This window comes from Suncus etruscus, chromosome 2 (genome assembly GCF_024139225.1).
Source record: "Suncus etruscus isolate mSunEtr1 chromosome 2, mSunEtr1.pri.cur, whole genome shotgun sequence".
NCBI lineage: Eukaryota > Metazoa > Chordata > Mammalia > Eulipotyphla > Soricidae > Suncus > Suncus etruscus.
Genome location: NC_064849.1, coordinates 15,327,636 through 15,355,595, shown reverse-complemented (window position 1 = coordinate 15,355,595; position 27,960 = coordinate 15,327,636). Strand labels below are relative to the sequence as shown.

The 27,960-nt window shown below is 40.5% G+C and overlaps 1 protein-coding gene across 1 annotated transcript in view; it reads left to right on the top strand.

Moving 5' to 3' along the window:
* MYO5C (myosin VC) overlaps positions 1–27,960 on the top strand; it is a 92,895-nt gene that overhangs the window by 31,695 nt on the left and 33,240 nt on the right. The window contains exons 11-21 of the mRNA XM_049769289.1: positions 1,833–1,916; positions 3,483–3,614; positions 4,010–4,107; positions 4,659–4,745; positions 5,213–5,324; positions 6,916–7,127; positions 8,835–9,000; positions 9,496–9,642; positions 11,289–11,453; positions 13,263–13,356; positions 22,190–22,253. Of these exons, the coding sequence (XP_049625246.1) occupies positions 1,833–1,916; positions 3,483–3,614; positions 4,010–4,107; positions 4,659–4,745; positions 5,213–5,324; positions 6,916–7,127; positions 8,835–9,000; positions 9,496–9,642; positions 11,289–11,453; positions 13,263–13,356; positions 22,190–22,253 (1,361 nt within the window). The remainder of the gene's footprint in view (positions 1–1,832; positions 1,917–3,482; positions 3,615–4,009; positions 4,108–4,658; positions 4,746–5,212; positions 5,325–6,915; positions 7,128–8,834; positions 9,001–9,495; positions 9,643–11,288; positions 11,454–13,262; positions 13,357–22,189; positions 22,254–27,960) is intronic.

Below are 27,960 nucleotides of genomic sequence, written 5' to 3'. Positions count from 1 at the left end.
AATCTCTGATAATAGTTCAAATTTCTGCAGCATCCATTGTGATGTTCCCCTTTCATTTATGATTCAGTTATTAGGGTTTTCTCTCAGTGAGACATGCTAGTTTGTTTATTTTTCCAAAGAACCACTTTTGGTTTCATTGAACAGTTGAATCATTTATGTCTTCTTCCAATTCATTCATTTCTGAATTTTGTTATTTTTTTCCTCCCGCCTGCTTGGTGCTTCTTTTGTTGGTAATTTTCCAGTTTCTTAAGTTGTTCAGTCAAGTTATTTATGTGGGCCCATCTATTCATTTAACTTGAGGCTTCTTCCATCTCCTATTTTTGTCTGGAGGTTTTCTGCATTTCATCTTCGAGCTCATAATTATTTCCTCAACAGCTGTAATCTGCTGGTAAGGTTTTCCAGAAGTTTTTTATTTCATCTACCATGTTTGTCAGTTCTGTCATTTCTGTTTGCATTTTTGTCATTTCTGCTACCATATCCTCTTGTTTTTTATTGGCAGTACATTCCATTGTTTCTTTGAGCTCATTGAACATCATTTAACATTTCCACTATGAAATCCTTTTCAGAGAGATTTTTATAGGGAATTAGCACTGATTATATCTTCAGGGTTACAATCTTTATAGTGGTTTTTTTGTGTTGTTTACTTTTGTAGTCTGTAGGTGCAAACTTTTATATATATCACTGTCAGAATCTTCCCTACTGCCATGGCAGTCTCTCAGGAGAGCTTGATGGGGATGAGAGATTATCTTGCAGCCATATTAGCCAGGTTGGGAAGCCACACCTCTGGGAGCAGACTCTGACCTGTCAAGTTCTGTGAGTCCATTTGTTCAGGAAGATTGAGTCCTATCACCAGTTTACATGCTACACCAATCCCTGTCCCTCAGACTCTCCCTGTTAGGGAGTTTTGTGACAACCTTCTGTAGAAGTTTGAAGTATTTGTGAGGTTATCTTGCCTTAACGTAGCCCCTATAATTCTTCTTTTAAAGTTGGTTTCAAGTCTATAAAGTTCCCAAGCTGTTGTTTAGCTATGAGGTTGTGTATCTCTCCTTCAAATCTTAATAGGAATCTGGCTGGGTAAAGTATTGTTGGTGAGACATTTATTTATTGATTTATTTTTATTCTATTCCCCATTGCCTTTAGGCCTAGATGATTATATTAGAAAGGTCTGCTGAAATTTTAAGAATACTCCTTTGCATGTAACTTTCTTCTTTTATCTTTCAGTATTTGATCTCTATCTGTGTTTTCATCATTCTTATTAGGGTATTTTTTTATTAGGGTATGTTTTATAATATTTTATTTGGGTCTTTTTTTAGCTGACAGCTTTGGGCCTCTTATATCTAGGTACATATACTCTCCATCTCTTAAAACATGTCAGCAATGATGTCTTTGACTGTTGCTTCTTCATCAGGGTTTCCTAAAGAAAGTATTTTTGTGTGAACCCAAAAAACACAAATCAGGATTTTCCTCCAGCCTGTGACCTCAGTGGCAAAGGAAGCCCTAAACCAAACCATCCTATATTCACTGTACACATTGCAGGAATGGTGGGTCAACTGTGGCCAGAGGTATTGCAGAGGGGGTAGTGGCTAATGAGAGATCAGGTCCTGGACAGCTCAACTCTTCCCATCAGATGTTGTTCCCAGCCATATGGTGAGTAGCTGGTCATCATACCAGACATTGAGTCACTGTTGAGAGATTGGTGTGATAACCTCCTTGTTAATCTTTTATTACAAATAAAAAAATAACACTGGCTGCTTACCTACTTTTTCTTTGAGTTGGTTGGTTCTTTTGTTGCTGTTTTTTCCTTCTTGGAAATAGTTTCTTTCTTTGCATAGGTAGAATATAAGTGTGAAGGCTTCCTTGAGAAGAACAGAGATACTGTCTACGACACATTGGTTGAAATCCTGAGAACAAGCAAGGTTGGTAAAGTGTAGAAGGGCAGTTACTCTTCTTTATTGGGTGATTCACTTGTAAGTAGATGTGCATTAAGGAAAAAAATCATGTCTGTAGCTCACTGAGATGCAATAATGTTTTATAATGGAGATTGAAACACACTCCTGCACATCAGATCCACTGCCTGCAGAAACAGGTGTCTTATATAGATATAGATTGCAAAGGTCACCATATAATATGGCAGTCAGAGATATCTCTCATATTGGAAGGCACAGATAGGAGTCCTGCCTCCATGAGAGCCTGTCTTCTAGGGAGAGCTCCATCTCTCTCAATTCTTCCAGTTTCTTTTTTTGTTTTGGGGCCACACCTGGCAGTGCTCTTATCTCAGGAATTATTCCTGGCAGACTCAGAGGACCATATAGAATGCCGGCGATTAAACACGGCTTAGCCATACATATATAAGGCAAGTGCCCTACCCACTGTGCTATGGCTCCAGCCCCAACCCTACCAGCTTCTGTTCTCCATGTCACAGGAAGATGAGAGACCTGCAGGTGGAAGACCCAGCAGATTGGGAGCCCCCAGGGATGAGATAACTTTTCTCCATGTGTGAACCCCTCAAATCAGCACCTCTGTGTCATGACAGGTCTCACCAAATAAGAATGACTTCTGGCTCTTTCCTTCCCTCTTAAAAGTTGTTGGAATTTTAGGAAAAGAAATTTATAATCTAAACCCTCATTTTGTGAAAATTGAATATGTAAATTTTTTACTTTTGGGGGAGCACACCCTGCAGTGCTCAGGGGCTACTCTTGGCTCTCCACTGAGGGATTACTTCTGGTATGCTCGGAGGACCAGATGAGGTGTCGGGGATTGAGCCCAAGTTGGCCACATAAAGGCAAATGCCCTACTTTCTGTAAGATTACTCCAGCTCTCCCCTCTCCATTTGTTTATTTATGGTGGAAGTATGGGACAAATTTAGCTGAGCTCAAGGATTACTTCTGGCTCTATACACAGGGATTACTTCTGAAAGTGTAGGTAGAACCATACGGGGTACCAAGTCAAGCCCAAAACAGCCACATGCATGGCAATTACCCTTAATCTTTGTACTACTGCTTCAGTCCCTTGTATTGTTGTTCTTTTATTTCATCTATGATTTCTTAAATTTATTCGTTTTTTAATTCATTCATTTTTGTTTGGCATGTTTTGTTTTTAATCTTAATCTAAGCATGTAAAAGGGCCGGAACAATGAGTAACAGGATGAGGTTGGATCTGAAGGGATGAGAATGTGCCTTAGGAAATTCAAAATAGAGAAGTAGCATGAACCAAGGCACAGAGGTGAGGATATTAAATGCTTCTATTTTCTGAGAGTTTGAGTGACACTTTCCTTATTATTTCCCTGTGAAAGAATCCCTCATGTGTCTTGAAGGAGGACTGTCACCTTGTTGGACTACGATTTTGCTCTAGAAACCAACAGATGTTGTTATCTGACTGTGCACTGGTGCAGACAGAGTGGCCTATAACCACAGACTTGGCTTGGAGCAGCAGAAGCCCATGATTGTACACTCTCAGAATTTGAAACCCTCTGTTTCTTCCAGTTTCATCTCTGTGCAAAGTTCTTTCAAGAACCTCTGGTTTCTTCTTCCCCTTTCGGTCCAGTGATCACAGTTAAATCTGCGAAGCAAATCATCAAGCCAAGCAAGCACTTCCGGAGCACAGTGGGAAGCAAGGTACCGAGAAAGGGTTTGAGGGTGAAGCATCCAGGACACCAACCAGGAATCTCCCAGTCCTGGGAATGAGGCACTTCCAGGTCCTGAGTAGAGTCTGAGCTTCTTCCCATGGAATCTGAATCCATTTGCAAAGATAAGCCACCTTAGTTGATTGTTGTCATAACTCAGCCTTCAAAGTCACACCACCTGAGCAAAGTACAATTTTGCTCAAGAATATATTTACTAAGTAAACTTCCCTCCTGCTGCAAACAGTCATGGGTTGAAATATTTCATCATAGATATTCATGCATGAAGCTCACTTTCCTTCTTGGGTAACTTGCCAATGTTGGGTCTTGTTTTCACCTGGATCTAACTCACCTATCTCAGCTATGTTTGTGCTCTGACCCTGTTTCCAGTTCCGCAGCTCCCTCTACTTACTCATGGAGACTCTTAATGCCACCACACCCCACTATGTCCGCTGCATCAAGCCAAATGATGAGAAACTACCTTTTGAGTAAGTGTCCTGCAACACCAAAAGGGGACAACACAGAGTATCCCCTTCTGTCATGATATTGGAGGATATATTTGCAATTATCTGGAACTACTGTTACTAAGATTTGGGGGCCTTTGGGAGGAGGGCCCACAATCCCATACTGCTCAGGGCTGACTCTTGGCTCTGCAGTCAGGGATCACTTCTGGCAGACTTCCAGTGACATTCTGCAGTGCTGAGAATCAAACCTGGCTTGATTGCATGCAAGGCAACCTATACTGTCTTCCAGCTCATTTCTAGGGTTTAAATGTCAAAACTGCCCTGCTCTTTTTATGTAATGTCAGCAGAAACCCTCTGGTTAAGCCAGAGGAAAAGGCAAAAGAACTGCTGATTCTGCTCAGTGTTGCTTTTGAAATGGTTCACAGAGTAACTATTTTCATTGGACATTCAGCAGACATTTATTAACCAATAGCTGGCTGCCCAGGAAATACAGTACTGTCCTGGAGACTGCCACACAGTTAATGGGCATGTTTGTCAGTGTTGATGGCATCAGATGCTCTAATCTTGTCTTTAAGGTTTGACTCCCAGAGAATTGTCCAGCAGCTGCGGGCATGTGGCGTCTTAGAGACAATTCGCATTAGTGCACAGAGTTATCCTTCCAGGTCTGTTGTGAATTCTTGGGGGCCAGGGGAGGAGGAGTGGGGATTTCCATCCTCAGATCTGTGCTCAGATCCAAGCAACTGACCATTGCCATATCTGGTGAGTGTCTTTCTAACCACCCCCCCAGGTTTTCCTGACCGTACTGTGGGGAGACAGAAAGAGGTGATAAATGGGCATTGTTTCCCCACACTCATCACTACTCATTGTGAGTGGGGTTCTCAGAGTTTCTAGAAAAAAAGGTTAGAGAAGCATAGGGAACCAGTCTGAGAGCAGAGCAATAACCAGCATAGCCAAGAGAACAGACAGATGTCCTCCCATGGACTGTAGGGGGTATATCCCAGGTCAAGGTAGCATCTCCAGACAGAATCCAGCCTGGCCCTAGCCCAGCATTGTGGCATATGAGGCCAGTCCTCAGATCTCTCATGCTGCCTTTCTGTCACACCGCTTTGATATAGCCTTGACTTTGCAGGTGGACCTACATTGAGTTCTATAGTCGCTATGGCATCCTCATGACCAAGCAGGAGCTTGCATTCAATGACAAGAAGGAAGTGTGCAAAGTAGTTTTACACAGACTCATCCAGGTCAGTTCCTTATCTGCCAGTATGGACTCTTGCCCAGGTGTCTGTCTCTCAAACCTGTGTCTTCATCACTTTTATTTTGCTTTTGCTTTGAGGTCATGCCCAATATTGCTCATGTCTTACTCCTGCATCTGCTTCATTCTTCTATGGGACTCAGAGAACCTTATGGGGTGCCAGGGATTGAACCTGAGCCAGCAATGTGCCTATGCCCTATATTATCTCTCTAGTCCCATAATCTGTCTCTGGAACTTAACTGTTGTCACGCACGTCTGAAAAGAGAAAAAAGAAGCAACTGAACACACTATTTGATAACAATTCTGAGCAATTATTAACAAGCAAATTATTGTTTGTGAGAAGAATGACATCCAAGGAAATTCTCAAGATGTCTGGAGGTTCTAAAAGAAACTCAAATATTAGGGGCTGGAGAGATAGCATGGAGGTAGGGTGTTTGCCTTGCATGCAGAAGAACAGTGGTTTGAATCCCAGCGTCCCATATGGTCCACCAAGCCTGCCAGGAGCGATTTCTGAGCATAGAGCCAGAAGTAACCCCTGAGCACTGCCAGGTGTAAACCAAAAACAAAATAAAAAAAAAGTAATTCAAATATTAATCCAACCACCTTCAACATCATCCTGTCTTGTCTTATTTTCCTACAACCTAGAAAGCTTTCCCTAGGCTTAATTTATGTCTCACCATCAACCAACATATGCACTAACCTACATGTTCAATGACCAACATAAATAGGAACCAACATACACACTAACCTTCTTATACACTAAGCAACATAAATATGAACCAATGGACATACTAACCTACTTAACACACTAAACAACATATGCATTAACATATGTGCACACTAGCCTATATCCACACTAACCAACATGCATAAACCTACACACATACACACTAAACTACATACCTACACAGTAATCTGCACATATTATACACAATGCTTAGACAAAGCACTCAGAACAGATTTCAATTATTGCTGGAGTTTTGTATTTGGTAGCTACACCCAACAGTGCTCAGAAATGTCTCCTGGTACTGTGCTCAGCTATCACTCCTGGTGGGATCATAAGGGGTGGCAGGATTAAACCCAAGGTAGTCATCTGCAAGGCAAATATCTTACTCGTTGTCCTATTTTTCTGGCATCTTATAATTCATACAATTTATACAAGTATTTATAGACATTTATAACTTTTAAATTATGTATTATGATGATGGAAAAGAGGTAGAGAAGGAGATGGAGATGTGAAGAGAATCCAGATATAAGCAGAAAAAAAAACCTCCAGGTTCCTTTACTTTTCTCTCAAAACAAATACAAGATATTAAAAGTTCCCCACCAAGCCAGCTGAGATTCCCCAGGAATGTATGCAGATGGACACCTCAACCTCACATCTATTTCTTCCTTCAAAGTAGCTGTAAACAAGTAACATGGAATATTTTCTACACCATGATCAGATCACTCTACCTCATGCTGAAGGCAGATATGTTCCAAATACCAGTGTTTGCAGACCTTTTTTGAGTCTTTAAACCCCTTTTACAGATACTAATAAATATATGAGTGGTTTTATTTATATCAACTCTCTCTTCCAGGATTCTAATCAGTACCAGTTTGGCAAAACCAAGATTTTCTTTAGAGCAGGACAAGTGGCTTATTTAGAGAAACTTCGATTGGATAAGCTGAGGCAAGGTTGTGTTTTGATCCAAAAGCACATCCGGGGCTGGCTCCAGAGGAAGAAATTCCTTCGGGAGAGGGATGCAGCTCTGACCCTCCAGCGGTACTTCCGGGGTCAGCAGACCGTGAGGTGGGTTGGAGTCATGAACACTTCTAGTGGGAGGGCAAGAGCCTGGGGGGAGTAGTGTGTCTCTCTGGGGCAGGTAGTCCTGTGGTCCTCACATGATAGAGGCCACAGCCAAGACCCTGGTGTGTGGATGGAGAGGTTCAAAAGTCCTGATAAGACCAGCAGAGGGACCATCCCCTAGTCTGTGGGATCTGAAAATACCTAAATTTAGGCACCTAGTAAAGGCCCTCAATAAAGACACCAGAAATAACCACTGATCAATCTGTCAGCAGGCCATTAGTCTATGGGGGTGAAGGGGGACTGCGGAAGCATGTGGAATGAGAGCAAATCATGCCTGAAAGGAATCTGTGGCAAGTATTGCGAGCAAACCAGTCATAGACCCTTATGGCTTGGTGAGTGTGGCAGTTCCAGAAAGAATGGTGAATGGAAGACTTCAGGCAGATTCTCTTTATGTGATTATTTCAAGCATTTCTAGGCCATCATGCTTTCCAGGTCAATCCCTTGGTCCAAAATGCCTTTTCTTTTTTTTTTTTTTTTTTTTTTTTGGTTTTTGGTTTTTGGGTCACACCCAGCAGTGCTCAGGGATTATTCCTGGCTCCATGCTCAGAAATTGCTCCTGGCAGGCACGGGGGACCATATGGGACGCCGGGATTCGAACTGATGACCTTCTGCATGAAAGGCAAAATGCCTTACCTCCATGCTATCTCTCCGGCCCCCAAAATGCCTTTTCTTAGGAACAAAACAAAATACTTTTGTGTGGCTGGAGAGATACTACATCAGGTAGGACCTTTGCTTTGCATGTAGCCAACCCAGGTTTAATTCCCATCATCCTATATGATCCCTACCAAGCCCTGCCAAAAGTAATCCCTGAATATAGAGCCAGGTATAAGATCTGAGGACCATCAGATGTGACCCAAAAACAAACCAAAATGATGCAACTTCTTTCAGTAAGGGCCAGCTCACATTCCTTCCCCAAGCAGAATATGTAAGTGTACAGAACTATTTAGTGGTTATTTTATTTTTTTCTCTTCTCCAACCTAGCCCTTACAACTTACAAGCCTGTGTGGCCTGCCACGTGGTTGTAAAAACCCTTGAGACAGATGGGTTGTAAAAACCCTGGAGACAGACTTTTGGAGACATAAATCTTTACCTCAAGTTCTTTAGACAGGTCAGCACACTGTCTTCTGTAATGGCCAAGAACTTAGGTTTGGAGGCAAGGATCTCTCACAATCATTCACTCTGCTGTGATGAATGAAGCAGCCAGGGGCAGTATGTAAGTCATAGGTAGCACTTGACAGAAAAGTCCGACAAAGAGGAGGTTACAGACTGGATTTAGGCCCTGATGGAGGTTTGCCAACCTTTGACTTAGCCTCCAGCAACATTTGCCTATGAAGGCATGAATGAATAGATGAATGAGCAACACCAAAGTCAGGTGTGGTTGAGTCCTAGATGATCTCTCGGCCTGAATACAAAGATTATGAAAGTTTTCCAGGTACTCCTTCCTGCAGTAGGGTCAGGCTCAGAAAAGGTTAGGCAGCAGGAAGGGTCAGTGAGAATGGAGAAAGCATGAGAATAAGCCACTTACATTGTTGAATTCATAGACATGCAAACACTTTCACACTCCTTAGTGAGAAACATGCCACACAGCTGTGACAAGTAGATATGACTGTCCTACAAGTAACATTTGCTCCACTTTCTTTTCAACCCAAGGAAAGCTGTTACTGCAGCGGCCTTGAAAGAAGCCTGGGCGGCCATAATCATCCAGAAACACTGTCGTGGGTACCTGGTCCGCAATCTGTATCAGTTGATTCGAGTGGCCACTATCACCATCCAGGCTTACACCCGAGGGTTCCTGGCAAGGAGGAGGTACAGAAAGGTGCGACTACCACCATGTTCCATTAAGGACTTCAGTTTCCCAGGGCAAATGTTGTTTAATTATCATCTTCGTCAGAGATTTTCTGCAGAGACCTTCTTGTAAAGCAGGGAGTTCTGGCCTGAGACATTCTCTTGGTAGATGTGTGCTGCAGGATTTGATTTTTGACTCAGATGTCTAAGAATAATAAGGGATATGTAAGTTGAGTAAAAAAAATAATAAGAGGGGCCGAAGAGATAGCACAGAAGTAGGGCATTTGCCTTGCATGTGGCTGACCCAGGATGAACCCAGCATCCCATATAGTCCCCTGTGCCTGCCAGAAGCGACTTCTGAGCACAAACCCAGGAGTAACCTCTGAGCACTGCCAGATGTAACCCAACCTCCCCACCCCCCCAAATAAGAATACTCTATACATAGTTGTATCTTTCAATATTGACCAAGCTGATAGAGTACCATTGTAGCTCCAGTTAGCATTTCACAAAAATCTTTTTTTCCAAGATGCTGGAAGAGCACAAAGCTGTGATTCTTCAGAAGTATGCGAGGGCCTGGCTGGCCCGGCGAAGGTTTCAGAGTATCCGGCGGTTTGTGCTCAACATTCAGCTAACCTACAGGGTCCAGCGTTTACAGAAAAAGTTAGAAGATCAGGTAGGTGTGCATCCGTGCATCTTTTTAGTTATGTATTTGATCTTCTTAAATACCAAAGCTAAGAAGCTATGTTTTATAAGAGCTAGCTGAGATGAAGCTGATATTGCGACGATGCTTATTTATTTTAGTAGTATCTTATTTGGGGGCCACACTGGCTGTGTTCCAGGGTTATTCAAAGCTTCGTGCTCAGGGATCAATTCTGGAATACACGGTACATATGTAACATAAGGGACAATACATAGTACCAGGGATCAAACCAGGGTTGGTTGAATGCAGGCAAGTGCCTGAACCTCTATTCTTTCTCTCTAATCCTTTGGACAGCATTTGTATCAATACCAATGAAATTATCATGCCCATATTAAGAGAAAAATTAATTGCAACTTGGAAAACTTTGCACTATTTTCTTAGCATTTCTAGAACATTTTCATCCTGGCCCTGAATTAAATGGCTGTTTAAGACCGTCAATTGAATAAAACAGAGAGGCTTTTTATAACTCATATAAGTTTTCTATGTTGAAAATGAGTGTTTTGATTAAAAATTCTGAAATTAATGTCTATGTTTTTGCTGAGAAAAATAATGTTTCCAAGACCAGCCATTAGGGATGTCTCAGATATGAAACCAGTACATCAGTGTTTATATTTCAATCAAAAGAAAGACTTTGTTCATACTTTTTAAAAATTTTGTTTGTCTTGGGGCCACACCCAGCAATGCTCAGGGGTTTACTTCTGGCTCTGTATTCAAGGATCACTCTTTCCATGGTTCAGAGAACCATATGGGATGCTGGGAGTTGAACCTGTGTTGGTTACATGGAAGGCAAGCATTCTGCTCACTATTCTATCTCTCTGACCCCTCTTTATATATATTTTAATGTAGTTAGCAGCACACAGACCAGTTAATCCTAAATTGTAGTGCATCTTTTATACTTTTTCTAATAGCTTTATTTTGTTCTGTCTATAGCTATACTATTAAGATATATACCTACTTTAAGGAATTCAAATAGTTTACAAGGACAACTGAACTGCTCTGAGCAATGCCAAGTATAACAAAAATTATTTTTACTAATTTTTACTGAGACCAATGTGAATTACAAGTCTTTCACAGTTATATTTAAGGTACATAAGTGACAACAAAAATATTTTTGAACAACAAAAAGATGCTTTTTTGCATGCCATACCCTGTTCCTTTAATACTGTGTGACTTAGAGGAGCTGTCATTTTTTTCCTCTTCTCCTCGGTTCTTATGGGTTAGCTGCAGCCCTGCTTAGTATGGAATGACTCCTTACACCATTCCTGCTAGTAGGGGGAAAGCCACATGCTTCCAGCCATTGGGAGAGGCTATTGGCTATAGACTAAACAGTGTCCACAACTATGATACTTACTTCTGGGGGCCAGAGAGATAGTATAGTAGGTAAGGCACACAATTGACTCAAATGAGGTCCCTGGCATGTCTAGGGTTTTCTAAGCCCTATTAGAAATGATCCTGAGAATCACCAGGTGTAGCCCAACCCACTGAATCCTCTCCAGACTCCCCATCCCTACCAACTTCCCCCATTTATGTTCTGAGAAGCAAATAAAACAGATATTTGTTTTGGATAAACTCATAAATATCTGGTCTTTTTTTGTTTTGGTTTGTTTTTTTGCCTTTAGAATAGAGAGAACCATGGGCTGCTGGAGAAGCTGACCAGCCTGGCTGCTCTTCGGGCTAGTGATATAGAGAAGATTCAGAAACTGGAATCAGAACTTGACAGAGCAACTACCCAGAAGCATAATTATGAGGAGAAGGGGAAGAAGTTCAAGGCTACCATGGAAGAGGTCAGATGTTGCTTTGTGACTATGGATGACGAGATAAAATTGCAACGTTTTCTCCCATATCAGACTTCTGTTGAGGAAGTCAGATTTATTATTGGCTTATGTCTCCAAAAAGAGCCTTGCTATTTTAGGAGATGAGAGGACAAAGTGGACCTTGTCTGGGGGAAGGGGAATAATTTGCACATGCGACCAAAGGTTTAGTCTTCTTTTTAAGTTGTGTAGAGACAGACCTAAAAAAGAGCCAGAAAAAGCACTTCCTGAATGGCTCCACTGTCCTGTGGCTTACCCACAGGGTGGTGTCAGAGAGCTTCTTCCTCAGGACAGCAGGGCAAAGCTTGAGGCAAGTTTTCATTTCAGTGCCTAGTTCTGAAGGGACTGTAGTAGACAGAAAGCAGACGTCTCTTCTTTTTTTTTTTTTTTTGGTTTTGGGGCCACACCCAATAATGATCAGGTGTTACTCCTGGCTATGCACTCAGAAATCACTCCTGGCTTAGGGGACCATATGGGACACCAGGAGATAGAACTGAGGTCCATCCTAGGTCAGCACGTGCAAGGCAAATGCCCTACTGCTGCGCCACCACTCGGGCCCCAGATGTCTCTATTTTTAAATCCCATCTTTGTTTTTGTCTGGCTGGGCTTTCTTGGATGAGTCCCTTTCCTTCTCTGAACTTTTGTTTCTTTATATGTAACATAGAAATAACAAAAGGACTCCAATAGAGTTATTGTCAGGGTAAAATTACCATATGTAATAATTTGGTCAAATTCCTCTTGTGTCCTGCACAAGCAGGAATTTATGTTTTTTAAAAGATCTTTATTTAACATCTGTTCTTCTGAACCAACCAAACACCCCCCCCCCAATCCCTTTCACCTAGGGTGGTAAAACCGTGCAATCCCAGGTCATCCATCCTTTGACATCCCTATGGCGAGCTCAGTGCTTGGCTGCTGACATTGCTGGTTCCCAGTTGTCAGCACCAAAAAGCAAACACTTTCTCAAAAGAAAGGGAAATAATTAGAACTAAATCTCATAATTGCACTTACTGAGTCATAACCCTTTTCAAGTATGAATCCACTTTGTAAGATAAATCATTTATATTCTACTGAGTCTATAAATATCTTGGCTCTCAAGAGCATTAAGGAAAAAAGAGGAGTTTCCTCAACTTCAGGAAGACCAGTTCTTTCTCCTTGATTTCAGTTGTTGCTGTTCCAGATTGGGAACAATGTCTGTGGTCGTGGGGCCCTGGCATAAGAAAGAAAATATTTTGTTTTTTTGTCATCTTTAGGGAATAAAACTAAAGAAGGGAACTGGTTACTTTTAGGTGGTAATCCTCAGCTATATTCACTAATCTTGCAGTATTCTTTCATATGGCAAGTGAGAAGACTCTATTTCTGACCCAACTTTAAATTATTAGTAGTCATGTGACTTGTGTTAGCCTATATATGGCAAAGTTAAAGGCAAATGAGGAATCCTAATTGAAACTTTAAAAACTGCAGATCACTCACCATGTTTACATGTGCCTAAAAATAAGATGAGGATATTAGGGTATTATCAGCCCAGGTTCTTGAGAAGGAAGATATAGAATATATTCTTTTATTGTCTAACTTGGGTACCTAGCATTATCAAGAAATAGACTTTTTGTTATTAAAAAAAAAAGAAAATGTGTTGTCTTACAGTGGGTTCAAGAAGACACATCAAATTAAAAAGCTGATTTTAAAACGTTGGCTTTTTACCAAGTTAGTAATGGCAACAAAACTTGAACTGGCATTTTCAAAAGTAGGTTTTGTTTCTCCCCACTCTCCTCTTGTCTTTGTAAGAAATTGGCCAAACTGCAGAAGCATAATTCAGAACTAGAAAGCCAAAAGGAGCAGGTCCAGCTGATGCTTCAAGAGAAGACTGAAGAGCTAAAAGGTAAAGCCAAAGGGACCCAAAACCCACATTCATGAGTTCACGTCTCCAGTTCTTTGGAAAATAAGAAGTGGGAGGGAACTGAGTTCTGATCCTAACTGGGAATCTCTGGAGTAGAGTAACAAATAGGGTAACAGAAAAAAAAATATGCTTCAAGAAAACTTCAGTTGGAGTTAAGATTGGTTTTTTTTGTTTGTTTGTTTGTTTTTTTAAGATTCAAAATTTACTCATAGAGGAGCCATTCACTCTTGGCTGGCATGAGGCCAATTCAGATTCTATTCCAGACACTAAATAAAATCTCTGAGTCCTACTAGGAGTGGTCCTTGAACTCAGCCATTATTGATCTCTAAGTACCACTGGGTGGTGTGTTGAGTGTGGACCAAAACAAACTAGCAAACACAAACCAGCTCATTCAAACCCAAACCATAGAACTGGGCTCCTTCTGTCCCTCACTGGCATTTCTTTGGGCATCCATGCCCACATCAGCAGTACAGAGTTAGAGGAGGAGGGTGTGTATTGTGGGGAACGGACTAGGCTTGGTGCTCCTTCTTGCCATCTTGCTAGATTCTCAGGCTTGGTCTTCAGGCGCTTGCTACCTCCACATCAGACCTAGAGAGATAGATTCAGGGCAAACAGATAATGGTTGTGGTGATTGAGGTCATCAGGTCAGGGACCACCGTGCTCTTTTCGTTGCTATCTTTTCTGTAGCTCTGTTTACTATTTCGAGTTTAGCGAATGATAGATGGGTGTAATTGAAGTAATGGTGGCTATTCCCTAGTAGCTGGTCCAGGGGTCTCCATCATCTGATGCACTGGTGCTGGTGTAGCTAATGGTGTAAGAAAAGCCCTTAAGAAAAGTACTATGACATTGTTTATTTTTTATATATTATTTTATCTTCATTTATTATTATTATTTTTATTTACCTATCTATTTTTGGTCAATTTCTCTGTTTGGGTGTGATTATTGAAGTTGTTGTCCCCAGTTATACTTGTTCTTTCTCTTCCTTTCTGTTCTTTCTTTATATGCTATGCCATGTTTCTTATATCAAGACCATGGCGTTTTTGTTTTTGTTTTGTTTTGTTTTGTGTTTTTGTTTCTGTTTTTGTTTTTGTTTTGTTTTTGTTTTTGTTTTGTTTTGTTTTGGTGCTTATCATTATTGTTGGAGTCCTCACTGGATATTTGACACTTCTTTTTGTACAGGTGGAATGTTTCACCTTTTTTCTCTCCTTCGTCTCTCAAACCGATGATGAGAGCCTCTAGAAGAATTCCGCTTATTTTCGGCGTATTAGACTTTTACCCCAGTTTATTACTTTTCTCTCCTTCAAACAAAACCACATAACTTGAACTAGCTAGTCCTGCCCCCCAGTTAGAGGGGGAAATAAGGGAGACACCAGGACTGAACAGATGCAAGACTACTAAGTAGTAGGCTAGATACAGAGGAGACCACATATTCTAGCAACCCTGGGGATGAGGGAAGAGGATATGGGAGGTAGGACAAAACCGGAGGTGTAGGCAGGACAATTTGGTGATGGGAATCCCCCCTGATTTTATGTAAATATGTACCTAAAATATTATTGTCAACAATATGTAAGCCACTATGATCAAAATAAAAATTATATTTAAAAAGAAAAAAGAAAAGTACTATGTCAGAGGATTTGGGAACTACTTACCCTACGCAACCTTGGCAGATCTAAAATCTGACTGAAAATCCTGGGCAAGCAACAAAATTATTCCAGTGTTCCCTCTATTCTACACCAGGACCAATACAACATTCTTTAAAAGTGCAATGTTGGGGTGCAAAAATGAATATAGCAGGTAAGATGTCCACCTTGCACACACTGATACAGATTTGATCCCCAGCATCCCATGTGGTCCCCCAAGCACCTCTAGGAGTGATTCCTGAGTGCAGAGCCAGGAATAACACCTGAGCACTGCTGGATATGGTTCAAAAGCAAAAGCTAACAAGCAAAAAGTACAGATGTCCTGATACCCAGGACATGAACATGGATCAGTCTCTATCCAGCCCCTATCTCGCAAGTCTGAGGCAAGGATTATACCATTAGTACCATGTCATGTGCTAACAGCTTATTTCAGTCTTCAGTGCCACATTGACAAATAGGTTGCTCCTGACACACTGCAGCCAAGTATGTATTAACACTGTCACTGAAGTGTATGGAAAATAAGTTTATGAGTTCCACAACCAAGAGTGTGTACCACTGGTCACACAACACTTCTTCAGATGCAGACACTGGGGGAGGAATGTTGACACTGGTGGTGATATTGATGTTGAAATATTATATGTCTAAAGCCCAACTATCAATGACTTTATGAATCATGGTTCCTTAGTTTGATAAAAAAATTTAAGGGTAATAAAGGATGGTTTTGAAAACACCTCTGCTGCCACCACATCCATGTCCACATCCCTCTTAATACACAAACACTATTTCCTGATGTAAAAACCTTAGGTTTATTGCCAACCAGAGGTTTGCCAGTGCCCCAGGGGGTTCTGAGCCAGAATGTCCAACTTGCTGTTTTGATGACAAAATTAGGATACAAGGGCCACCCAAGTAATGGGAGACACTATTCACCCAATACCCATCAGATAAGGGGCTAACATCTAAGATATACAAGATTCTAACAGAACTTAACAAGAAAAAATATATAAACCCACCAAAAAGTGGATGAACAGACACTTCCTCAAAGAAGAAATACAGATGGCAAAAAGGTATATACAAAATGAGCCACATCACTAATCATTAGGAAGAGGCAAATCAAAACAATGAGATACTATTTCACGCCACAGAGACTGGCACACATCACAAAGAATAAAAACAATCAGTGCTGGTGGGGAAGTAGGAGAAAGGTACTCTCCTTTCCTGCTGATGGGAATGCCATCTAGTCCAGAAAACACAATGGATAGACCTCAAAAAATTGTAAAATTGAGCTCCCATATGACGCAACAATACCACTTGTAGGGATAGAACCTAGGAACACAAAAACACAATACAAAAATGCCCTCTGCCTGCCTATGTTCATTGCAGTTCTATTTACAATAGTCAGAATCTAGAAACAACCCAGATGCCCAACAACAGATGAATGGCTATAGAGACTGTGGTACATATATACAATAGTATATTATGCAAGAAAAATGAAGTCATGAAAATTTCCTCTATATAGATGGACATGGAAACTATTATGCTGAGTGAGTGAAATGAGTCAGAAGGAGAGATATCAGCCCCGAATAAATAGTAGCAGTCATCTGTGGGATTTAAGAAAAATAAAAGATATTATGGTAATAATACCCAGAGACAATAGGGATGAGATTTGAAAGTATCAGCCCATGATATGAAGCTTACCACAAAGAGCGGTGAGTGCAGTTAGAGAAGCAACTACACTAACGACTATGAGTACAATGTTAGTGAGTGAGTGAATGAAATAGAATGCCTGTCTCGAAGACAGGCAGGGGGGTAGTGGAGGATGGAGATAGGGGCATTGGTGGCAGGAAGGTTGCACTGGTGAAGGGAGGTATACTTTTTTATTACTGAAACTCAACTGCAAACATGTTTGTAATAAAGGTGCCTAAATAAAGACATTAATTTTAAAAAAAGAACATACATGATGAACCTCACTTTATGGAAATCTGATACTAATGAATTAGACCAAGTTTTTTTTTTATTTTGATCATAGTGGCTTACATATCTTTCACAGTAGTATTTTAGGTACATATTAACATTGAATCAGGGGAATACCCATCACCAAATTTGTCCTCCCCACTTCCCCGTTCCCTTTCTGCAACCCATATCCCCCATCATGACCCCCCGGGCTGCTAGAGTAGGTGGTCCCCTTTTTGTCTAGCTTACTATCAGTGATCATACATCTGTTTGGTCCTGGAGCCTTCCCTTGTTTCTCCCTCTATTTGAGAGGCTAAGCTAGATAAATCGAGTTATGTGGTTTTGTTTGAGGAAAAGAAAAGCAATAGAATGGGGTAAAGAATAAGAAAAAAAATTAAAATATGCTGAAAATGGGCAGAGTCCTTCTAGTGGCTATCAACCTCAGTTTGAGAGAGGACATGAAAAAGATAATTTAAATACCATAACAATACAAAAATAAATGTCAAATTAAACATTCAGTGATCCCTACAGCAATAAAGAGAAGCACCACACAATAGTCTCAGTTCTGAAATCAAATCATGCCAGAGTGCAAAAAGAGAAAGATAAGATAAAATAATATAATATAAAATAAAAGGGAGACATCAACTTCAATATCTACACCAAAATAAGGACGTCAAAAAAATCAATAAATATATATATGGAAAAAATGATTATTTTGTGCTTTTTTTTTTCTTTTTCTCCCTGCATAGGCACAGTAACTATTGGGGATATTATAGAGGGAATTCCCTTGGCCTAGGAGATACAGGGTTACTCCATCCCTGAAGTATACTGTCATGGGATTAACTATGGACTCCTTGCATGATCATTTACTCTCCCCTCGGTGCTTTTGTGATGTATGGAAGACTTCTGCTTCATCATGGATGGTAAAATCAGACCTCTGTATCTAGAGATCTTGGTGACTGTGCAGCTCAAGGAATGGAGCTTATGACAAAGGCTTTCTTTGTGGTTCTAGCAGTTCTGCTTCTTCAGTGTCGTTTTAATTTATCTTCTGTTGTTGGTGTTCTTGGTCATTATGTTGCTCCTAGAATGGAGCCTGGGATAGTCTTTCGTTATGTCTCTGGAAGACCTGTTCACTTGCGGTTGTCTCAGTCAGACCTCTGGAATTGGAGATCTTGTTTGTTGAACAGATTGTAGACTAAAAGCTAGGTTAGAGCTTTTTGTTGTTGTTGTTGGTGGTGGTGGTGGTGGTGGTTCTGGGATGTGTACTGTCTAGTCCTGGTTGTAACAACCAGTCATCTGTATATAGCAATCTTGGTTTTTGCACAGATCAAAGGGTGACATGTCTTCTGATTTTGTCTTATTGTTGGCTGATGAGGAAGGATAACTTGCTCTTAGATCTAGTTGTTCCCATTTTCTCGTTGTCAGGTTATCAATTTAGAACTGGCATATGTTGGCGTCAGAGCAGTATTATGAATGCCCTGGAGGGGATTTGGTTCCTGGAGCTGTTGTGGAGACCTCTGTTGTTTCTATGTCTGGGGTCCAGGAGTCAAGGCTAGGCAGTCAGTGCCTATTTCCCTGGAGTCTAGGTTGGTTCCACATGACATACATTCAGGGTGAGAGATGTCCCTGTGTTGTAAAAAAGTATAAGTTCTTATCCCTAGTAGATTTTACACATAAAATTTCCCCTATTTTTAATATGCCTTTGCAGGAAGAAGTGGTGCTAAATTATATTGCTGGTGGATTTGGGGGTGGAGAGAGAAGAAAACAGACCCATGACAAAAACTAAAAATATATATGCTCAGACATATCTAAAGAAAAAAGAGTTTCTTAAAAGAAAAAAAAAGATTAAATAAAAGACATAATTAAAGGAATAATGAGGGGCTGGGAGGGATAGTATGGAGGCAAGGCGTCTGTCCTTCCTGCAGAAGGATGGTGGCTCACATCCTGGCATCCCACATGGTCCCCCATGCCCACCAGAGGCAACCTCCAAGCACAGAGCCAGGAGCACCCTCCGAGTGCTGCCAGCTGTGACCCAAAAGAAGCAAAAAACAAATTAAATCAAAAAAACAAAAACTAGAACAAAACAAACAAATAAATAAAATAAAAAACGAACAAGGGGGGGAAAAGAAAAAAAAAAGAAAAAGGGAGAAAGTAATACAGGAGATTACTTTACATTTAGGGAGAAACAGTATAAGAGGTAGTGCTATATAGGTCTATACTTATGATGCTAGTATACAAAGTATTTTTTTGCCATAATTGTATATTGAAAGACTATTGGAGAATAGTTTACAGGTTCATTTGTTTAAAAGAAATTTGTAAAAAAGGAAATGTTTATATCATTGTCTATGAATAGTTCATCTGGGGGTCCCTGCACAGTAAGCACAGCACTTTGTGGAATGATTTAGTTCTCACATCCCAGAGTAATATATTAATAAATCAGTTAATCAAACTTCAGTTTCCCCTACCCTCTTTAAGACCCCGACTGGGAAACACTCTCATTGCATAAGTCCGTGCAACCTCAACCCAGCTGCCAGTGGTCCAAATTCAGTGGAGTGAATTGAAAATGAAAATACATTAGTCAAGTATGCTGGCTTCTCAAAGGACTCTGATGGTTGAACTGAGGTCACCTGAGGGAATAGAGTTTAAAAGGGGAGCATGGCTATTAGCTCTGTGGCAGTAGGTGTTTAGAATAGTACTGGGATTGTACCCCCAAAACTTAAAATATTTTAAACCACTGTGTCCTCAAAGAAACTGCTGAATCTGCCGAATCTCAGTTAATGCATAAACATTTTCCTTAATATTTTCTTACCAACTCATGATTTTCAGAAGTCATCATTTAGATTCAGCAATAGTATGTTAGACTATTTTGTTGTTGGGGTTTTCTGTTTGTGTTTTGTTTTATTCTTTTTTTAATAAATATTTATTTAAGCACCATGATTACAAGCATGCTTGTAGTTGGGTTTCAATTATAAACAGAACACCACCATTACCAGTGCAATATTCCCACCACCAATGCCCCCCCACATCCCTGCCTCTATTCGAGACAGGTATTCTACTTCTCTTATTCTTTTAACATTGTCATGTTAGTTGTTAGTGTAGTTATTTCCCTAACAGAGTTCACTACTTTTTGTGGTGAGCTTCAAATTGTGAGCCAGTCCTTCCAGCTCTTAATTCTATTGTCTCTGGACCTTATTACAGTAATGTCTTTCATTTTTCTTAAAACCCATAGATGAGTGAGATTATTCTGTGTCTATCTCTCTCCCTCTGACTTATTTCACTCAACATAGTAGATTCCATGTACATCCACGTATAGGAAAATTTCATGACTTCATCTCTCCTAATGGCTGCATAATATTCCATTGTGTATATGTATCACAGTTTCTTTAGCCATTCATTCGTTGAAGGCCATCTTGTTTGTTTCCAGAGTCTGGCTATTGTAAATAGCGCTGCAATGAATATAACGGTGAGGAAGGCATTTTTTGAATTGTATTTTTGTGTTCCTAGGGTATATCCCTAGCAGTGGAATAGCTGGATCATACGGGAGTCCAATTTCCAGTTTTTTGAGGAATCTCCATATTGTTTTCCATAAAGGCTGGACTAGACGGCATTCCCACCAGCAGTGAATAAGAGTTTCTTTCTCTCCACATCTCTGCCAGCACTGATTGTTCTTGTTCTTTGTTATGTGTGCTAGTCTCTGTGGTGTGAGATGGTACCTCATTGTAGTTTTGATTTGTATCTCCCTAATGATTAGTGACATGGAGCATTTTTTCATGTGTCTTTTGGCCATTTGTATTTCTTCTTTGACAAAGTATTTGTTCATTTCTTCTCCCCATTTTTTGATGGGGTTATATGTTTTTTTCTTATTAAGTTCTGTCAGTATCTATTGGAATAAAGACGGATTCTCAGATCAGTGGAATAGACTTGAGTATTTAGAGAATATTCCCCAGACATACAATCAACTAATCTTTGATAAAGGAGCAAGAAACCCAAAATGGAGCAAGAAAAGCCTCTTTAACAACTGCTGTTGGCACAACTCAGACCCCTATCTAACACCTTGCACAAAGATCAACTCCAAATGGATTAAAGACCTTGATACAAGGCCTGATACCATAAGGTATATAGAACACATAGGTAAAACACTATATGACATTGAAACTTCAAGGGGGAAACAGCACTCTCCAAACAAGTGGAAACAGAGGTAAACAGATGGGACTATATTAAGCTGAGAAGCTTTTGCACCACAAAGGAAATAATGCCTAAGATACAAAAGCCACCTACAGAATGGGAGAAACTATTCACCCAATACCCATCAGACAAAGGGCTAATATCTGTTTGTGTTTTGAACCAAGTAATTCAAAGGTTGGTTGTTTTCTCATCTTTGCACTGCCCTCTGGGGGCAGGACTGAAGTCATGGAGGGGGGAATTGACTAAGTGCAGACAGGTCCCAGGACTCCAAGAGGCCCTTCTGTAACTTGGCCCTATTTTGGAAGGACACTGTTTTGTATTGGCATGTTGGGAAGGTGGAATTATCATAGCCAAAGAATATACTGAACCTACTGATTATTCTGATTATACTGATTATTCCTACTTCTCAAGTATGTTCTTAATCTGTTGCTCTTCCACATGATAGGCATTGCTGTCATTTGTAAAAGACAAGTTAAAATGCAGCAGAGTTCTTTCAGCTTCTATTTTCTCTTTCTTATTTTTAATTACCTTTGTATTTTTGTTGTTGTCAGCTTCCATTTCTTCTTGGAGATATTTATCAATATCTGGAGACACTTTTGGTTGTCATAACTGGACTGAGGTCTGATTGGTTTGTGCGGAATAGTAACCAGGGATGCTCTACACTCCACCCTACACTCAACCTCTCTTTCCCCACAACAAAGAACTATACAGATTCAACTACCAATATGGCTGAAGACAAGAAATCTCACCTTAAACCAATCATTCTTCTTCCCAAGGGTTTCTGTTTACTCTTAGGACTAATACTGTGTCCAGATCAATATACCTATTTTTTAAATGCTACCCAGATACATAAGTGTTTGAAATAGAGCATGATAAATTTGGAGTGATTATTATTCCCAACCGTCTCATATACAAAGGATTACAGCTCTTGCTGTAAGATATCTTGTCTGATCTTGCATTGTCCATTTCTTATATATGACATGGAAAATTAAGGGCCTCATTTGCAAACATGTCTCAAAGAACGTTTTCTTTTTTCACAGAAAAAATGGATGACCTTACCAAGCAGCTCTTTGAAGATGTGCAAAAAGAAGAACGACAACGAATGTATGAAATGTGGTTTTCCTTCAAACTGTGCCTTCCTTCTGTTCTTTCTTTGACATTTGCTTCCCTTAAGGAAAAGAGGATAGGGATATTTTGGAGAAGTAAGAAGCTGAGATTTGTTCACATCCAGTCCTGCTATTGCTGCTTTCACATAACTTGAAGTGCCACTTTAAACTCTAAATTTATGCACCACATAACTTTAAGCTGGTGCTATAGGTGGGGCTTGGGAGTTTCTTTTTTTATTTTTTGGGGGGCAATATACTAGCAGTATTCAGGGGTTATTCTTGGTACTGTATTCTGGGGTGCTTAGGGCACTATATGGGATGCCAGGGATCAAACCCAAGTTGGTCACATGCAGGGCAAGAACTTTACCTGCTGTGATACCTCCGCTGCCACCCAGTCCCTTTTCTTATCTGAGTATGAGATAGTTGGTTGAGCTCCATAAATTCTTTCCTAAGCAGTTCACTGAAAAGCCTCCAAGTAGTAAATAGGGAGTTAGAAAGAGGTGGAAAATTTTTGGAATGCTTCCTAATAGGCTTCTATATGGATAGAATGGCAGAATATACAGTTAACCCATGAAACTAGTTATCAAACATGCTTAGGTCTGGGTGACAATTCAGGATGCCTTAAAATTTTTTCAAAAAGCAGGACCAGGGGACTGGAGTGATAGTATAGAGGGACGGTGGTTCGAATCCCAACATTTCGTATGGTCCCCCAAGACTGCCAGGAGGAGTGATTTCTGAACATAGAGCCAGGAGAAACCCCTGAGCGCTGCTGGGTGTGACCCAAAAACCAAAAAAAATAAAAATAAAAAAAAAAGCAGGACCAGAGCAATAGTACAGGTTAGAGGTATTGCCTTGTATGTGGCTGATGCCAATTTGATCTCCAGTACTCCTTATGGCTCCCCTAGCATGCCAGGAGTAATATCTGAGTGCAGAGCCAGGAGTAACCCTTGAGCACCACTGGATGTGGCCTCCAAAAAGTTCAGGATCACTCTAGGATAGAGCATTGCATCACTTGAGCATTGCTGAGCATAATACACACACACACACACACACACACACACACACACACACACACACACACACACACCCCAAGAGCTAGGGGTGAGAGTGTCATAAGAGAGCTCTAGGAATTAACAAATACCTAAAGGATTTTATAGTTCACCTTTGGCTTTAAAATATGGATATTTGACTCTTTACCTTGAAAAACTTATTTTTTATTTTTTAAATGTTAGTGAGCTATTTTTTTGTTGTTGTTGTTTATTTGGGAAACCACATCTGACTCAGAGGAACATGCATTGCCAAGGATTGAACCTGGGCTTCCAGCATGCAAAGTACATTACTAGCCTTGAAGCAGTCTCTCTCTCTCTCTCTCTCTCTCTCTCTCTCTCTCTCTCTCTCTCTCTCTCTCTCGCTCTCGCTCTCGCTTTCTCTCTCTCTCTCGCTCTCGCTCTCTCTTTCTCTCTCTCTCTCTCGCTCTCATTCTCTCACTCCTCCCTTTCTCTCTTTGTCTCTGTCTCTCTGTCTCTGTCTCCCTCCAGTTGCTTATGGAAGTGGTGTTCAGTTCTTGGCATCTCACTGTATACTGTATGTGAGCCACTTGTGTCTGATCATTTTAGCAGGAGGTATAGAGACCCGACTGAGACTGGCTCTTAAAGCTCTTTGCAGTGCTGTCATTCAGCTGCTCCCCAGTCTTCTGACTGGGAGGTTTTGACTCTTGTCAAAACCCTGGAGAAGAGCAAAAATGTTCATAGTCTGGGGCTGAGTTCTCAACCCGTTAGGCTGTGTAGCACTAAGATTTCCATAAACTTTATGGTTGCACTTTCTTCAATGATATTTTACTGGTCTCTTAGAGGTTCTATTTTTGAAAAGCTTAAAAATAAGCTTAAGAGGTTGCTGATATATAAAATAAAGCCAACATCCATGAGGAATGTGACTCTCTTTCTTCGGGCTTACCTATTATTTTCCATGTCACCCCAAGGACCTGGGTACAGGTGTATTAGGGGTAGGTTTACTGTACCTCCTCTTTTTAGAGTCGGTGTAAAGAACACAGTCTGTGGTAAGCACCTTTGTGCAATAGAAATAAGGTTTTTTTAATCTTTTTGGGGAGGGGGGCACACTTACAGCGTTCAGGGTTTATTACTGGCTCTGCACTAAAAAATTGCTCCTGGAAGGCTCTGGGGACCATATGGAATGCTGGGGATTGAAATGGGTCCATCCCGAGTCAGCAGACTGCAAAGCAGACACCCTACTGCCATGCTATCACTCTGGCCCCTAGAAAGAAGTCTTTTTTTTTTTTTTTTTTTTTTTGTGGTTTTTGGGTCACACCCGGCAGTGCTCAGGGATTATTCCTGGCTCCAGGCTCAGAAATTGTTCCTGGCAGGCACGGGGGACCATATGGGACGCCGGGATTCGAACCGATGACCTCCTGCATGAAAGGCAAACGCCTTACCTCCATGCTATCTCTCCGGCCCTAGAAAGAAGTCTTAAACTGAGTTGCTAACCTAGCACTAAATGACAATTTAATTAATAAGTGTAGCATTCCTTGAATTGCTTCTGTTCTAACTGCACCCCTTCAGTTATTTTTATGGTCACTCTTCCATATTTAATTGACCAAATATTCCTCCAAGAATTGGTTTTCCATGACTTAAAGCTATCTAAGTTTCTTGTTAAGTCATTCTAAACTATTTAGGAGTGGACACTTTGATCCCCTCAAATGGTTATATTAACTTGCTTAGGACCAAGTCAAATTCCTCCAGAATCCTCTGAATTGGTCAGAGACACAGTCTTGGTAGACTGGGCCAATATCTTCCAGATGAAGTAATACCTCCAGGAACTGCTGAGAGCCAAAGTAACTTTGGTAACATAGTACCTCAACCACCATTTGTGACTTAAAGTTTAGCCTCCTTATCCTAGGTTTCTTGTATGTGATCTCAGATTATGTATGATCAGAGGGTGGAAGAACTTTACTAGTTTATGGGGACAGGAAGCAGTTTGCTAAAAATCAGGCAAAGTTTATCAAAACTGTGGGGCCAGAGAGATAGCATGGAGGTAGGACATTTGCCTTGCATGCAGAAGGATGGTGGTTTGAATCCTGGCATCCCACATGGCCTCCAGGAGCAATTTCTGAGCATAGAGTCAGAAGTAACCACTGAGTGCTGCCAGGTGTGATCCAAAAAGAAAAAAATATCAGGATTTTGTTGAGGATCTTTGCATAGGATTCAATGCCTCATTAAGAAGATCATCTACTACGATTAAGTAGGTTTCACCCCAGGAATGCAAGGATGGTTTAACATCTGTAAATCTATCAACATAATATACAACATCAACAACAAGAAAAATAAAAAAATCACATGATCATATTAATAGACGCAGAAAAAGCATTTGATAAGGTCCAACACCCATTCTTGATCAAAATTCTCAGCAAGATGAGAATAAAAGAAACCTTTCTCAATATAGTTAAGGCCGTCTACCACAAACCAGTGGCAAATATTGTCCTCAAAGGAGAAAAACAAAAAGCCTTCCCTCTAAATTCTGGCACAAGACAAAGCTGTCCTCTTTCAGCACTCCTATTTAACATAGCACTGGAAGTACTTGCTATAGCGATTAGGCAAGAAAAAGATATCAAGGGAATCCAGATAGGAAAGGAAGAAGTCAAGCTCTCGCTGTTTGCAGATGACATGATACTCTACTTAGAAAACTCTAAAGACTCTACCAAAAAGCTTCTAGAAACAATAGACTCATATAACAAGGTGGCAGGCTACAAAATTAACACACAAAAATCAATGGCCTTTCTATACACCAATAGTAATAAGGAAGAAATGGACATCAAGAAAACAACCCCATTCACAATAGTGCCACACAAACTCAAATATCTTGGAATCAACTTGACTAAAAATGTGAAGGACCTATACAAAGAAAACTATAAAACTCTGCTCCAAGAAATAAGAGAGGACACGTGGAAATGGAAACACATACCCTGCTCATGGATTGGCAGAATTAACATAATCAAAATGGCAATACTTCCCAAAGCATTGTACAGATTTAATGCGATCCCTCTAAAGATACCCATGACATTTTTCAAAGAAGTGGATCAGGCACTTTTGAAATTTATTTGGAACAATAAACACCCTCAAATAGCTAAAGCAATCATTGGGAAAAAGAATATGGGAGAAATTACTTTCCCCAACTTTAAACTTTACTACTAAGCGATAGTTATCAAAACAGCATGGTATTGGAATAAAGATAGGCCCTCAGATCAGTGGAATAGGCTTGAATACTCAGAGAATGTTCCCCAGACATACAATCACCTAATTTTTGATAAAGGAGCAAGAAATTCTAAATGGAGCAAAGAAAGCCTCTTCAACAAGTGGTGTTGGCACAACTGGCTAGCCACTTGCAAAAAATTGAACTTAGACCCCCTGCTAACATCATGTATGAAGGTAAAATCCAAATGGATTAAAGACCTTGATTCAGATCCAAAACCATAAGATATATAGAACAACACGTAGGTAAAACACTCCAGGACATTGAGACTACAGGCATCTTCAAGGAGGAAACTGCACTCTCCAAGCAAGTGAAAGCAGAGATTAACAGATGGGAATATATTAAGCTGAGAAGCTTCTGCACCTCAAAGGAAATAGCACCCAGGATACAAGAGCCACCCACTGAGAAACTATTCACCCAATACCCATCAGATAAGGGGCTAATCTCCAAAATATACAAGGCACTGACAGAAATTTACAAGAAAGAAACATCTAATCCTAGCAAAAAATGGGGAGAAGAAATGGACAGACACTTTGACAAAGAAAAAATACAAATGGCCAAAAGACACATGAAAAAATGCTCCATATCACTAATCTTCAGGGAGATACAAATCAAAACAACTATGAGGTACCACCTCACACCACAGAGATTGGCACACATCACAAAGAATGAGAACAAGCAGTGTTGGCGGGGATGTGGAGAGAAAGGAACTCTTATCCACTGCTGGGAGAATGCCGTCTAGTTCAACCTTTATGGAAAGCAATATGGAGATTCCTCCAAAAACTGGAAATCGAGCTCCCATATGACCCAGCTATACCACTCCTAGGAATATACCCTAGGAACACAAAAATACAATACAAAAATCCTTTCCTTATACCTATATTTATTGCAGCACTATTTACCATAGCAAGACTCTGGAAACAACCAAGATACCCTTCAACAGATGAATGGCTAAAGAAACTATGGTACATATACTCAATGGAATATTATGCAGCTGTTAGGAGAGATGAAGTCATGAAATTTTCCTATACATGGATGTACATGGAATCTATTATAGTGAGTGAAATAAGTCAGAGAGAGAGAGAAAGATGCAGAATAGTCTCACTCATCTATGGGTTTTAAGAAAATGAAAGACATTCTTGCAATAATAATTTTCAGACGCAAAAGAGAGGAGGGCTGGAAGTTCCAGCTCACCTCAGGAAGCTCACCACAAAGAGTGATGAGTTTAGTTAGAGAAATAACTACATTTTGAACTGTCCTAATAATGAGAATGTATGAGGGAAATGGAAAGCCTGTCTAGAGTACAGGCGGGGGGTTGGGTGGGGAGGAGGGAGATATGGGACATTGGTGATGGGAATGTTGCACTGGTGATGGGTGGTGTTCTTTACATGACTAAAACCCAAACACAATCACGTATGTAATCAAGATGTTTAAATAAAATA